Below are 16,005 nucleotides of genomic sequence, written 5' to 3' on the forward strand. Positions count from 1 at the left end.
GCTCGCGAGTAACCAGTCAGGACTCCGACCTGTCTTTTACAGGTTTTATTTTGGTGCAAAACTATTTACAGTGCAGAACCACAAGTTCATGTCTGCCTCGATCGCTAGCAGAATCCGGGAGTGGTCGTTTCTGGGTCCTCCCCCAACATAAGAGCTTAGTCACCCCCAGCCTTTTCCTTCCTTCTTTGCGTTTTACACCTCTGCGCAAGGTGGGCGACGGAAGAGGCGTGCTTCCCTCCTGGCTGGCTTGGCCAGGAGTGGTGCTGAGGCTCCCAGCATCCTCCTCTAGCCCTTTCCCCTCCTTTACCCAGGAGGTGTGGCTTTCCCCACCCTAAGACTGTTGAGGTGCGGCGCTGGGGCTCCCAGGAGCATCCTCTGGTCCCTTCCCCTCTTCCCCACTGGAGGTATGGATTTCCCCACTGCAGGAAGAGGAACTGCTTCGCAAGATTTTCGGAGGGCCCCTGTATCCCAACTGCCCCTCTGTCTCCCTTCCCTTCCCAGGCAGTCCCCTGACACCGAGGATCCAATCGAAGGCAGGAAGAGGAAACAAGGATCTGGTAAGATAGCACAGCATGGACTATGTTAAGGGGAGCTGCCGCAGGCTGAGAACGTTGCCGGTCTCTTCTGTGCATGTGCAAGACTGATAATCTACTAGGAGAAGTGGTACCTCAGGTGGAGAAGAACCAACACACTTCCACCACAGAAACACAGTTTTAAACACCCCTTACAAAGTGGCACAATCAGTATAAAACCCCAGTGTAAAAATGCAAGCTCCACCAGCGGAAGCCGTTATGTTGGCAGCAGGATTGTTTAAAAAAAGAAACAGTCTCCACTTAAAGCTAAAAAACTGTGAGGTCACCCACATCTCTCACCGAAGATGGCAACCCAGAGCGTGGGAACAACCACAGAGAAAGCGCTGCCTGCTGCATGCTCCAGCAGAGCAAGCCTGAAAACAGATAAATCCTCAGATCTCAAATAGTGGGAAGGATCAAACTGGTGAAGGCACACCCTTTAAATATATCAGAACATGGCCAGGTAAAGCTTTAAAGCAAGGGGGGGTATCTGTGCCCATCTAAATGTTGCTAAGACTCCAACTCCCATCAGCCCCTGCTAAGCTTGGCCAATGATCAGTGAGGTGGGAACTGCGACCCAATGACTCTGATGGGTCACAGTTTCCCCAAACTTGCTTTAAAGGAAAGTATCAGCCAGGGCCGTCTTACCCATATGCTCTAGGGGTGTGGGGCACCTGGGCGCTGGGCTCTCAGGGGCACCAGGCCGAGAGTCCGGGGCCCAAGAGTTGAGTCTGGGGAAGGGCCCGCCCATCGGTTGGAGCGCCGCGGAGGACTCTTCTGTTGCGGGCATCTCAGTGCCGTGAGTTTGGGGCGACTGAGCCAGTGAGATGCTGAGGCGGCTGGCTGGCTCCGCCCTGCTGCGCGCCTGGGACTTGGCAACCGGGGAGGGGGCACCAGGCAGATCTTTGTACCCCAGCGCCGCATATGCTTAAGACAGCCCTGGTATCAGCATCCTGAATTCGGACCAGAAGATTAGAGGTTGCACAGCCAGTTCAAGGTGAGCCCACACTGGTCTAGTGTGGGGCCTGCCCCTCTTTCCTGTTATTAAGCAAGCCTCAGGGTAACGAGTTAAAACAATGAAGCATGTTACAAGGAAACCGTCTAAACTGTCCTTTCCTGTCAGCATAATTCTCAGAATCATTAGTTTGCAACAGAAGCAGAAAAATATGTTCCAGAAGGAAAGGAAAACAGTAACAATAGTTACATTGCATCCTAACCTGTTAAGATGAAACATTTTTGGACAGAACTTGTAACATTAATAATTACTTTGAACCTCTCATGAAGTAAGAGGAGAATGAGTTCGCAAAGGGGTGGGGAGATTCTCCTTCGGCATTTCTAGTCTACCCTCTTCCACTTACAATCAAAATTAAAAACTGAATTTCATTGTCTACAAGAAATTAGACCTCCCCAGTCTGATTTCCTAAAGCCCTAGTTTAACACACTATTTGTCACAACTTTCTATCCTCAGGTAATCTTTTCTACACCAACCTATGTGCCAAGGAATATTGTTGCTGTAAAAATTATATTGCCCTTTATCTGAGGATCACAGGACTGTTTGCATTTTTAAAAGCTGAAAAATATATACCATAGTTACAAACAAAACCAATACCTCCCTCCCCACTTTAAAAGGCCATAGATCATTTAATTAGCCAAGGTCCCAGTGGATGCAAGCAACTTTATCCTCAAAATGCTTTGCAAAGTCGTCACAGTGAGCTACCGTCAGTTCTGTCACCTCCTTAGAGCAAGACTGTAGAAGACTTCAGTTCTCTCACCATCTACATTTGTTGTTATTTAGTCATGTCCGACTCTTTGTGACCCCATGGATCAGAGCATGCCAGGCACTGCTGTCTTCCACTGCCACCCGCAGTTTGGTCAAACTCATGCTGGTAGCTTTGAGAACACTGTCCAACCATCTCGTCCTCTGTCGTCCCCTTCTCCTTGTGCCCTCCATCTTTCCCAACATCAGGGTCTTTTCCAGGGAGTCTTCTCTTCTCATGAGGTGGCCAAAGTATTGGAGCCTCAGCTTCAGGATCTGTCCTTCCAGTGAGCACTCGGGGCTGATTCCTTCAGAATGGATCCGTTTGATCTTCTTGCAGTCCATGGGACTCTCAAGAGTCTCCTCCAGCACCATAATCCAAAAGTATTCATTCTTCAGCAACCAGCCTTCTTTACGGTCCAGCTCTCACTTCCATACATCACTACTGGGAAAACCAGAGCTTTAACTATATGGACCTTTGTCAGCAAGGTGATGTCTCTGCTTTTTACACCATCTACATAGGAAGCCACAAGTCAGACCTTTGGGTTTATCTAGTTCAGTACTGTCAACTGAACTAGTTGGAAGCAGTTCTCCAGAGTTTCAGGAACCAGAATTCCCCAGAACTACCTGGAAACTGAACCTGAGGACTTTTTCATATAAAGCGTGTCCTCTAGCAGTGAGCTACAGTCCTTTCCAATAACCCCAATGCACTTTCCATGGGCTCCCCTGCACTTTGCAGAAGATTCCACTACTTCTCCTTGGGCTTGCACTCCATCCACCTGGAGCACTGGCAGGCTTGCCTTTGCTCTGCTCAAATGCCAGAATTTGTCCCAAATAATCCACAGCAGCTGCGCCTTGTGGTAAAAGATCAGTCATGGTGGGGAGGCTGCAGCTCAGCGGCCGACCACCTGCTCTGCAGGTCCCAGGTTTAATCCCAGGCATCTCTAAGCAGGGCTGGGAAAAGACCCCCACCTGCAACCCTTGGGAGTCACTGCCTGTCACTGGGCTAGATGGACTGACCTGACTTGCAATAAGGTGGCCTCTTTTTTTCCAACACAAATGGGCTTTCATAAAATCTATTGTTCACCTTGCTACTGCATAACCCCTGATACAGCAAAGCTCCTTCCAGTTTTGGGTCTCTTCAGAGGTTTCAGTGGAAAAGACTAAGGATAATAGGACAACAGCAGCAACCTTTCTTCTGAAAGAGGGTCTTTCCTGTAGGGTAACCTGCCACAGATCACCGTGGCCAGTGTGTCCCCATACCCTTGTCTTTCCGCATCTCTACCTTCTTGCCCAGCAAGCTGTGGGGTGATGGACAGACTGATGCTGCCACAAGCCTGAGCCAATCGCTTGCAGGCTGTGTTTGGAATTAGGCTGAGGACTGCAGGTTGACCCAACCCTGCATTGCAAGTGAATGCTAAAAACTACTGCACCAGCTGATTCAAGTCCTTAGGACACAATATTCCATTGTCTATTCCAGCAAATCAGCACAAAACAGCAAAATAGGTGCTGGAGGCCTGTTCCAGCAGTGCTGTGGGGCAGATATGTGATGGCAAATGTTCAGGAGAGGGAAAATTGTTTCCCAGAGCTGGAAAGAGATGCTGATGTCTGCAAAAGCTACACGGATAACTTCCAGAAGCCGGAGCAGGGATAGAACAGGACAGCAGAGCTCTTCAGTTTTCTGAAGTGATTATCTGGGGAAAAAACATGAACTGGCTTCCTGCACTTAGTGATTTATTAAAATATACGGACACACACAAGATTGCTAAGTGAATGTTGCACAATATATACTTATGCGTAAGCAGAAACAGGGGAAGTTTGTTTTTTAAAAAGTAGTCTCCAGGCAAGATTTTGCCAGGCCTTCTATAATCTGGTGGGTGATGTTAGTTTAGTTACTTTTGCATCGATGCTATAATTTGTATCCAAGTTTGGTGAAGGTCACCATTCACAGGAAATGTTAACTGTCATTATATTCTGGAATTTAGTGAAAAATCAACATTGCCAAGTCAATTAACCCGACGCTACTCCTCAGCTTCTGATCAAAGAAGCTTGGCAAACCAACACTCCTCCATCAATGTACAGGTGAACACATCATTTTTAGCTACTTAATGCAGCAAGGCTCCTCGGAATGTTTTAAAAGCAGATTTCATAAAAGCAGTATTATGGCTTTGGTGAGACTGGACATCTAATTTTAGGCATGTGCATCTCTGAACATAATTGACCAGTAACATGACTCAGTTGAACATTCCTAGGAGATGATTTACTAGCGGAAAAATAACACCTGAAATTCTGTTAAGCCTGGATTTGCCTAAATATTAAACTATGGGAAGCCAAGTACTTCACAAAAAGCAGGACAGTTCATTATTTTGTCTGAACAGATCCATGCAGAAAAACAGCACTATGCAGAAACGAAATAAAGTCCAACCATAAACAGCTACTAGCAGCTGTTTTGCAAGTGCTGTAGTGGATTTTTCCAGCCATTTCCCCTTACAAATATTTACTTGTTCCACAAGTTAGCAGGTAACCCATGACAGCTTTGGTGGAAACCCATTTATTATAACACAAATAAGGTTTACTCAGCACACAGCATTTTTATCATTGTACATGGGAGGCAAACACTCCCAAAACTCATGCAACAAAAAGGGCCTGCCACAGAAACCATGATCTACACTGGAAGATAAAAAGCAGTAATGTACTGAAGAGAGGTAAGACCACAGCCCAGCTTCAACTGACCAGCTACACCAAGTGAGGGTCTCTCAAACCCTCAGTGAGTTAGGGACTTTCCCTGCATGTGAAGACAGGCAGATTGAATGGATGAGACCAAGAGTGGATCCCACAGTCAAGAAGGTGGTTTCTGCACGAGCTGTAGAGGGAAATGTGGGGCAGATGGGGCCCATCAACCTCGGATGGGAGCCCACCTAGGAGAAGGAAAACTCTGAACCTAAATCTCTGCTGCCTTGCAGCTATACCCATTCCTGAGAAAGGCTATGGGAGCAAACCCAGAGGGAAAACCCATACCAGCTGCCCTATGGGACATCTTTGGGAGAAGAAAAGGCTAAGGAGTCAAACTCTACACAAATCCAGAGTGGAGTCCCTAAGATGGTTGGATGGTGCCTTGTAGGCCTCCTTCCAGCAACTCCTGCAGCCAAGCTGGTGCCAAATGTCCTGCTCTTCTTTGGACCTCATCAGTGCGGCCGAGAGGTGGGTCGTTGTGTGGGAAGCCCAGGACCTACAGACACTCTGCCCAGGCTTGAATTCCAGAGAGGTCACTTTCGTGCTGTTAAATCAGCAAAAACAACGCAGGAGGCAGCAGTTAGGAGCTACCAGTCTCTGCAGCCACAGCAGTCGCTGTGATTCTCCAGTAGTTTGATTTCACCCCTGGAGGTACACTGCATTGTGTCTCGAGACAGACAGATGCCAAAAAAAAAAAAAGGAGAAAAGAAACAGAGGCATGGTGGATGTTCACAATTTGCAAAAACAGTAAAAAGAAACCCTTGTTTTCTGAGGCTACAGGGAACCAGACAGAGGGCCTTCTCGGTAGTGGCGCCTGCCCTGTGGAACGCCCTCCCATCAGATGTCAAAGAGATAAATAATTACCTGACATTCAGAAGACATCTTAAGGCAGCCCTGTTCAGGGAAGTTTTTAATATGTAACGCTGTACTGTTTTTAACACTGATTGGGAGCCGCCCAGAGTGGCTGGGGAAACTCAGCCAGATGGGTGGGGTATAAATAATAAAATAATAATAATAATAATAATAATAATTATTATTATTATTATTATTATTATTATTATTATTATTACGACCTGCTTATGGGCTTCTTGGCAGCATATGGAACCAGATTCTTTGGTCTGTTCCAAGCAGGGCCCTTACGTTCTTTTTTGAGGGGAAAAGTCGACATTCAATACTTTTGCACTCTCCTCCTCCCTCACAAAGGTTTTCTGCACTAAGGCACATGTCAGCAGCAGCTGCTTTGCCTTACTGAAGGTGTGAAATCATTTTCTCATTGATTTCCTCATTTTCTCCCCAAAACAGACTAGGTTAATTTTAGACTCTATTAATATGTGCTGAAAACCACGCAAACGTCGGCACTGAGGTGAAAAGTTAGCAGCAAAAAATATGCCAGCACCAGGATAGGCCCAGGCACTGAGATGCAACACACACACACAGACAAAGGCTGCAGGATTTCAGAGAGGACGACACATGTGAAGCATGATTGAGGATCAGTAAAAAGAGAACTGTCACTGGCAAGACACAGACTCAACTCAGATAAATGTTAGGTGGTAAAGCATGGGGAAGTTTTTTTTTTTTAATTTCCTTTCCAGTAGCAATTTGTACCCAATCTTCTTCTCGTAGCCAAGTAAGATTGTCTTCCATAGACACAGTTTTAACAATCAGTCTGTAAGTGACTGTGGAGGCCAATTCTGGATCCACACATCCTTCCACGGAGGTGACACAGGTTTCTGGGCGGGAGTTGATCACGGTGTGGATTTGCCAAGTGTGCCTTCCTCCTAGCACATTTCTCCCTTGTGTCCTGAGTTCGAGTGTCTTCAAAGCCCATTACACCTTTGGTAAAGGCTGTTCTCCAACTGGAGCGCTCGCAGGCCAGTGTTTCCCAGTTGTCGGTGTTTATACTACATTTTAAAAGATTTGCCTAGAGTGAGTCTTTAAACCTCTTTTGTTGACCACCAGCATTACGCTTTCCATTTTTAAGTTCCGAATAGAGTAGTTGCTTTGGAAGACGATCATCAGGCATCCGCACAACATGACCAGTCCAACGAAGTTGATGTTGAAGAATCATTGCTTTGACACTGGTGATCTTTGCTTCTTCCAGTACACTGGCATTCATTCACCTGTCTTCCCAAGGGATGTGTAAAATTTTCCGGAGACACCGTTGATGGAATCTTTCGAGGAGTTGGAGATGGAGGAGTTGTCAAAACTACCTGGGAGTTAACATCACTGACGTAATTGGAGTCCTCCCCTCGGCTGCTTTAATTACTGCAGCCCATTCAGCCAAGAAACCTGGCAGCATCAGTTCTTGTTTTTGCCAACAGGTGTCTTGAATCAGTGACCATACCCTTAACACAACACTGCCCGGTTTGGGGGGGGGGTTGGGGGGGAAGAGAGCTATTTCCTCTCCTCACAGCCTCATGTTTATTCTGCATTTTATCAATCTAAAACAGATTTTAGGAACCCTTTTGCATGTTCTAAGCTGCTGCACACACAACGAGAAAACTGCTAAAAAAATTAATGTACTGCTGGTGCAAGACGACCCACTAGCTGCTGCAATCTGAGCCGCTGCCCTAAACCATCAGAGATAAGGCTGGAGCTAACATTCCTCTCACCTCGGCTTTGCGGATGTTCTCTCTGGCTTCGTCTATCTTCTGTTCCAGTTCTGCTCTGCTCTGCTCAGACACCACAGACCCGTGGCATTCTAATTCTTCCAGAGTCTGCCAAAAACAGGAAGGGGAGGGGGAAAACATTTGGTGTGTTTTTAATTGAACTGTTGTTTCTGGAAGGGATATGAAGCGTCGCTTCAAACCTCGCGCAGAAGCTCTTCCTTTGCAAGGCTTTAACAGGCGGACAGCCATCCTGATTTACAAATGGGAAGAAGAGAATTCTTTGCTGCTCTCCCTTATGCAGTTTGATTTACTTTCCTTTGTATAAAACAAGCCCGAAGGAGGCCCCCAACCCACTCACAGGTCCTCGTGTGATCAGTGGAAACAGTTGGCCCTGGCAAATATCAACCACTCTCAATTCCAACCTGATAATTGCCACCTGCCCAGATTTTAACTTGTCTGAATTAATTTTAAGAGGTATTTTAATCAATTGATGTCTGTTTTTATGCATATTGTTATGATGTTAGCCGCTGTGAGCCTGGCCTTGGCCAGGGAGGGTGGGATACAAATAAATAATAATAATAATAATAATAAGAAGAAGAAGAAGAAGAAGAAGAAGAAGAAGAAGAATTAACCAGACACGCATCCTTTAATGCTGCTCACTTTACACATTCGCATTTGAACCCAGATCTAGGTCCACACATCTCATGGTTGCTTAAGACAGCGGTGCCTTTGCCCGTGCTGAACCAAACAGAGCTTGTATTTTATGCAAACCACAACTCACAGCACAAACAACTAAAAGAGCCAGAGCTTGCTCTGATTTCTAATGCTGTAAGGGTGGACGTTCCAAGCCATGCACTTTTCCTACTCTGACTGGTGTCTTTCCAAGAGATCAGGAGGAAAAGAAAGGAAGAAACTTGGAAACTTTCTCACTCAGCTGGCTTTGTTTATAAATTTAAACAGCAATGTCACAGCCATGCTACAGAGTACCAAGATTTTCCCTGCCCACCCCCTTGGGGAGAAGAGGGAGGAAAGGAGAATTAAGGATACAGTGGTGCCTCGCAAGACGAAATTAATCCATTCCGCGAGTATCTTCGTCTAGCGGTTTTTTCGTCTTGCGAAGAAGCCCTATTAGCAGATTAGCGGCTATTAAAGGCTTAGCGGCTTAGCTGCTAAAAGGCTATTAAAGGCTTAGCGGCTTAGAAAAAGGGGGGGAGCGAAAAAAAATCTCAAGACTCGCAAGGCATTTTCATCTTGCGAAGCAAGCCCATAGGGAAATTTGTCCTGCGAAGCGCATTGAAAAACGGAAAACCCTTTCGTCTAGCGGGTTTTCCGTCTTGCGAGGCATTCGTCTTGCGGGGCACCACTGTATAACCCTTTGATCTAGACATTTCCACTCAAATACAATTGCTTAGATATGGGCAGTGTCTCTGCTTGCTTCTCAAACAAAATGCAAACAAAAATTGACAAAAGTGCAGCCTTAAATGTAGGAAAAGAGGTGTGGTTCCAGTACCATGAATATATAAAAATAGATGTCTGCAAATGTAAACGATTTATGGAAAGAGTGCAGGAGAGCACTTGGGTCAATTATTTGCGATGTGAATTGCTCTCTTATTGTTGGTGGCTTACGAGGTCTTTGAGTGAGCAGTATGCAAGCCGTTAAAATAAATTTTGTAAAATAAATAAGGATTATTTTAAATGACAGACTTGTAAGGTAAGGACAACTGAAGGAAGACATAGAAGATGACGATACATTGAGGGAAGTATTTATTTGTTTCCAATTCTATGTCCTCTCAGGTACAAGCTTTTACCCATGTTGTCTTGCTTACATAAAAACCAAACCTTGTAGGCTTGTTTTTAAAACAAATGTGTGTGTAACAGCACATACAAGAGTCCGAATAGAATTGAGATTTATACCAGTATAAAGCTACTGCTTTGCATATTTGGAGAACTACTTTTTTCCCTCAGCGATGCATACAGGTAGTACCATGTAATGTTTCCTGAAGCTACTTGGAAGCTACACAAATTAGGGGATTGAAAAACCAAAAGGAGAACCACCTCTCAGAATCCTAAATGTCATATAGGCCTTCCTGGTGCGAACTGACAAGGACATAGATTTGCAAATGAACCAGAGACCTCTAATTTGGACTGTCCTTAAAAACGAAACATCTTGGCAAGGTAACGTTGCAGCGTAGTGTGGCAGCACACAACTAATAAACAAAAGAGACAACTCTGGCAAAGGCAAGCCCCTTTAAAACATAGCCAACATGACTGAGAGTAATTATCACATGTTAATTATCACACATCCCAGTTAAAGCACTTTGAAGAACAAGGTGATCTATTGGGACAATGTGGAACAAAGAACTCTCTCAGTGCAAACAAGGCCAAAACCAGAGTTACGTGGGATGCCATAGGATGGAATATATACCGTATTTTTCGCTCTATAGGATGCACTTTACCCCCTCCAAAAGTTAAGGGGAAAGGTGTGTGCATCCTATGGAGCGAATGCAGGCTCCTTGGCTTCAGCGATAGCAATGCGAAGCCTCCGAAACACAGAGGGAGCACTCCCTCCGCGCTCCGGAGGCTTTGCGTTGCTTTTGTTGAAGCCTAGAGAGCGAGAAGCATCAGTGCGCACCGACCCCTCTTGCTCTCCAGGCTTCAGGGATAGCCGCCTGAAGCCTTTGGAGCGCAGCGTGAGTTCCCGCTGCGTTCTGGAGGCTTCAGGTTCCTTTCGCTGAAGCCAGGAGAGTCTTGCTCTCCTGGCTTCAGCAAAAGGAACCCGAAGCCTGAGGAGCACAGCGGGAACTCGCGCTGCGCTCGGAAGGCTTCAGGGATAGCCGCGCGCAGCCCCTCCGGCAGGGAGAGGATGGACGCGGCTATGGCTTCTTTAGCCCCGCACAGCCTCTCCCGGCTGGAGAGGTTGCACGCAGCTACAGAGGAAGCCAAGACAGCGAGCGGGATCCAACCCACTCACTGTCTTGGCTTGTGCCATAGCCGCGCGCAACCCCTCCGGCAGGGAGAGGTTGCGCGCGGCTAAAGAGGAGCTCTGGGAGAAGCGGACAGGCTGTGCACAGCCTGTACGCTGCTCTTTTTGGCTGGGGGGGGGGGAAATAAGATCCCCCCTTGATTTCCCCCTCTAAAAATTAGGTGCGCCCTATGGTCCGGTGCGCCTTATGGAGTGAAAAATACGGTATACCAAGGAAGCTGTTTCCTTTCCTCATGGAATGACAGATGCTGTGAAATGGAATATGAGAGGTGTAATCCTTCACCAAGGTGGCTGGATGAACAGGACAGGTAAGAAGCCACCAATAATCTTATTTGTTTTCAACCTACCCGTTGACTGTGAATAATGTTTTTGTGCTCTCTTGCCACACGCGTCGCCCATTTTCGCGCTTCCTTGTTCAGACTGTGCTCTTCTGTCGTTCCGGTCTCAGATTCCAGTTGTCTACTCTGAAACACACACATACAAGGAAGGAAAGTGAGTGAGGGGATTTCCTGGGTCTGGCCTTCCCACCTGTGACATCCTCGTTTATGTAGCCATCCGAAAAATGTTATTTAACTCACTTACAAGACTTCGCAAAAGGGCTTTTCCCAGATTCTTGTTATATGAAGCTGAACATAACAAGCAAATTTCAAACACAGAAAAAGCCCTGCCGTCTGTCCATGAGTTTTGTCATGGGGGAAATGAAAAAACTGTAACCAGTGTAATTTGCTCTTTAATGCTTTTCAAAAGCAAGATCGGGTTGTTTTCTTTCTTTTTTTTTAAAAAAGAGGCTGCTGTAAAGTGAAAATGAATTATCTTTAATACGATAAATTTCTGAAGCAGAGGAACCAAACAAAGAGCAGACAAAATGCCTCAGGCAAAGAGGGAATTTGGGGGCTGAGATCTAAACTTTATTCTGCATTGCGTTTCCCAATGTTTCATAAGCTTTCACGAGATTGGTGAGCACATGAACAAAAGATGATTTCACAAAGACCCTGAATACTTACCAAACTAGCCCATGCATTTAATAGAGGCAAAAGCAAGGTATTGATCCGCACTCCCACCCCAGAAATTACCAGCAGCTGACAAGCGCATGCAATGCTTTATTTGCACCATTACAGGACGGTTCTCGCATCACAGGCAACGGTCCTATGATGGGACAACCCCGTTTTGCAAAAGCCGACAGCAGGGGTGTTCGGGGTGGGCTGGATGATAAAGGGATATGCATTCAACCCTGAGCTCCTGCACGTCACAGAACGGAAAAGGTCTCCATCATCCAAAGAACCATATAAAGTACAAGTGGTCCAGAAGTTGAGGAGAGGCAATCCTCTCCACTGTAACAGTTGCTGGTTTCCTCCCTTCTCTTTCATCAGAGCATCTTGCAGAGATGCAAAAAAAAGCACGTTCTTCTAAAGCAGGAAGATTGTGCCCATTATCTCCTTCCCCGTGAATAGGGACTTTTACGTCTATTGGGGAAAAATCGAAGAGCTAGCCACTTTAATCCTTCAAACTACACTTACGAATGGCTCCAGTCTCCTCTTTAAAGGTTCTATAAGAAATCTCCTAACTCTCCCCTAAGCAACAGATGTTGTCGGATGATGCCCTCCCGCAAGGTGCCCCAGTAGCAGGAAGCTGGGGAGCAGACATTTCCCACACTTATCCACCCCACCAGTGGATCTCTCTCTCTCTCTCTCTCTCTCTCTCTCTCTCCCCCCCCCCCCACTCCTGGCCAGGGAGGCTTGCTTTTTATATTTTCAGTACCAGGCAGATATTTTTATTCCTTAAAAAAAAAAGGTCTCAGAACTAAATTGATAGAATCATAGGATTGCAGAGTTGGAGGGGGGTCATCTAGTACAATCCCCTGCAATGAAGTAATCCAGCCCACAGCCATCCCTGGATGGGCTTGAACTACCACCCTTCTGGTTAACAGCCAGACACATGGACCCACTGCATCACTAGGGTAGTTTGGGTATTTCTGGTGACTTTCAACTAGTGTCCCTGTTGTTCCACTAATTAATTTTTCTTAATGTTTTATACCTGTTGTCTTTGTCCATGGATCACCGAAGAATGGATACTTTTGAATTCTGGTGCTGGAGGAGACTCTTGAGAGTCCCATGGACTGCAAGAAGATCAAACCTATCCATTCTTAAGGAAATCAGCCCTGAGTGCTCACTGGAAGGACAGATCGTGAAGCTGAGGCTCCAATACGTTGGTCACCTCATGAGAAGAGAAGACTCCCTGGAAAAGACCCTGGTGTTGGGAGAAGGGGCCAGACTGTAGAAGACTTCAGTTCTCTCACCACCTACATAGGAAGCCACAAGTCAGACCTTTGGGTTCATCTAGTTCAGTGCTGTCACTTAAGAGGCACACTCTTAAGACAGACGGATGCCGACAAAGGATGTGTGCCACTTTTGAGTGTCAGCTGCCAAAGAAAATATGGCTTGTCTCTGAAATAAAATAGAAACCATGCCAATACATTTCCTGAAGGGTAGCTGTGCTGGTTGTTTCTGCTGGAATGGACGGTATTCAGTTGCCATAATGCCAACACATTGGTTCAGCGCCGTAAGATTCTTGGGTTATTTGAAGTGTTCCACCAAGAAAATTGCATGATTTGCTCATCAATCCTATTATTCTGTAAGATTATAGATTTTGCTGGACCATTTATTTCAACCAACCAATCACACGTCTTGTGCACCATGAGGAAAATTTCTCCAGCTCCAGGGAAAACTTTGGTGGGTATGGCCTAATCTGGTATGTTGTGCCAGCTCACTTGCCAGGAACAACATGTTTCTGCCTCGAAACACAGGACACATAATGGTCTATTCCATTGTTATTCAGCTGTGGCCTGCTTGACGTAAGAATTCCAACAGTTCTTGAAATGCCCCTCTTTTTTTGCGTGGGCTACAAGCTCAAATAGGCTTCAGCCACACTAACTGAATTCCAGCAGGGATGTGTATTTGCTGAGATGGTGCCAATGTTTATTACGGGATCTTAGTTCCAACTCCATCCAGGAGGAAGAAAACAAACCCTCCCCCATTTTGGCCTGAAAGGACAAACAACAGTCCAAAAAGCGGAGCTAATTATAGATTCACTTTCTGCCTTGAGACTTGCAGCGAAAGCGCTCTGAAAAACCCTTCAGCCTTTGAAAGCAAAAGAGAGCACTCAAGTACACAAAATGGCACAATATCAGCCGTCCCGTGGCGCAACCATCTAGCCAGATGAACCCTACCTGAAAAGAGTGTTACTCCTAAGAAGTGGTAGAATAACTGTCTATCAAAAAAGGAGGCAGGGGAATGGACAGGCGTCCTGAGATAGGAAGTGATGCCAAAAAACGGCATGGTTTGCTCAAACAGCAACAAGGGAAGCCAGAAATTGTGCCTGGAGCACTAAAGTAGAATCTAAACTGGGGACCACGACATTATAACGTAATGTGAGATGCTGTTTAGGGATCCCAGATATGAACATTAACAGCATCTTCAGCCAAAGACCAGCTTGGCTGCTTGACAAAACTGTTGGAAAATTCCATTCCACCTTAAGGAGCAAACATGGGATTATTACATGTCACATGTCTGTTTACATTCCAGCACAGTTTGCTGCGAACTTCCATCGCGTGTATAGCTTTTGCTTTTGCTTCTTTTGCCGAGAAGACAAAGAGAGAGACGACATGTTTCTTTGTCCTGATTTATGATTAATAAATTCGTAGTTGTAGTATACTTCCACAAGCCTCACGCCTATTCTGTGTGTGCAGTTTGCTCTGCTAATATAGTCTGCCCTGGCTTTGAAGCCTGGGTTGCTGATTTACGTCGGAGCAGAGGCTGATGGGTCTTCGCAGTGGGATGGCTGGAAGGACACGACCCAGCTAGGGCTAGCCAGCTGGCCTCTGGACCCACTGCAAGCCAACAACTACCAGCCAGGTTAGTAACTAACATACCGATTCTCAAACAGATTAGATCAAAGAACTACAGGCAATTGTGTAGAACTTACAAATAGTAACTGGGCCTTTGTCAGGGTTGCATAATGAAACGCTCCTCAATAATCATAAAACTGCCAATATCACAATTTATAATCTATGGTGCGACTGCATTTGGGTATAGTTCTGGTCGTCTCATCTCAAAAAGGATATTGTGGAGTTGTAAAAAGCTCAGAAAAGGGCCACCAAAATGATGGTGGTCTTTGTTGGGAATCTGAATACGTGCAGCTACTCACACAGAGTCAATTAGGGTTTGGCAGACAGCCAAGGCAATGTGGAGGAGTGAGTCTGCCTGGTGATACAGAGGCATGGAGACAGCTCCATGATTGGTCAAGCTCTCTCAAGGGAGTGATGATTAACGGCCTACTAACTGGAATGTGTTAGTTCAGTAGTACGAGTTTGAGTGTAGGAGTTGGAGGTTGAGAGTTGTGAGTCGTGTATGAGAGAGTTAGCTAAAGATCCGTGTTCTGTTCTGTTCCTGTAAATAGTCCACTGTATATAATAAACACCTAACTACAAGTTCCTGATTCCTGCTTTGTCTATCCTGTCTGCAGACAAGTTGCCAATTGCTTCTGTGGATTCTGTGTTACTCTGCTAGGTCTGGCTAAGGTCCTGCAACTAGTCGGAAAGTTGCGAAACACCAATAGGTTTTGCCTATAGTCTTCTCCCTTGTTTCCCACAGGCATCTAGTTGGCCAATGTGAGAACAGGATGCTGGACTACACTGGGCCATTGGCCTGATACAGCAAGCTCTCCCTATGTTCTTATGTTAGCCAAGCCATTCCCCTATCAAGCTACTTTCCTATTTGCACAGATTTTATTTATTTATTTGTGTGTGTGTGTGTGTGTGTGTGCGCGCGCGCACAGAAGAGCATTCCACCAGTCCGAAGTTGCTCAGCCCAACCTCAACCAGGCCACAGTCTGTATTTCAGAATCTCTAGACTCTGTTCCCCATCAGAAGCACCGCACCTGCCTTACAGAAAGGCAGAAAGACTGGGTCAAATATGTATTGATGGACTGGGTTGCAAGCTTGACTGCTTATTCAGGAGAAAACCTGATTTCTCACCTATTTTCTCATAAATGGTGAGGAGTCTGAGAGAGGAATGGCTCAAAGTCTAAAAAAACCAGCAACATGCTAGGCTCTCATTAGAGCTGCAAAGGGAATGCCTAGCTGATCATTGTAAAAATCAGAAAACTCCCAACAGAAATGAGCATTTATTGCATGCCAGCTACCATACACAAAGTGCAACAAAACAACTCAGTCATTGCTTTGGACAGACATGGGGCAAGGTTTCTACAGCTCACCACTGTAGGGCCCAACCACTGAGAGCAGAATATGCACGATTTAGGGTTCACAGACTTCTGCCTTTTAAAAAGGCACAGTTG

The 16,005-nt window shown here is 45.9% G+C and overlaps 2 protein-coding genes across 11 annotated transcripts in view; one reads left to right on the top strand and one right to left on the bottom strand.

Annotated features, from left to right (window-relative positions):
- Positions 1–16,005, top strand: part of LOC310705311 (uncharacterized protein) — a 145,288-nt gene that overhangs the window by 87,207 nt on the left and 42,076 nt on the right. The window lies entirely within an intron of this gene.
- The window catches only part of FCHSD2 (FCH and double SH3 domains 2), a 145,951-nt gene that overhangs the window by 26,121 nt on the left and 103,825 nt on the right, over positions 1–16,005 (bottom strand). For all 10 annotated transcript variants that reach the window (XR_014525178.1, XR_014525179.1, XM_083499537.1 and 7 more), the window contains 2 exons: positions 11,001–11,117; positions 7,674–7,778 (listed from right to left, as the gene is read on the bottom strand). Coding sequence is in view for 8 of the 10 variants with exons in the window: in XM_083499537.1 (XP_083355663.1) it covers positions 7,674–7,778; positions 11,001–11,117 (222 nt within the window). In the remaining 2 variants the exon portion in view is untranslated. The remainder of the gene's footprint in view (positions 1–7,673; positions 7,779–11,000; positions 11,118–16,005) is intronic.

The sequence above is a fragment of the Podarcis liolepis genome, assembly GCF_965112155.1.
Source record: "Podarcis liolepis genome assembly, chromosome: 4".
NCBI lineage: Eukaryota > Metazoa > Chordata > Lepidosauria > Squamata > Lacertidae > Podarcis > Podarcis liolepis.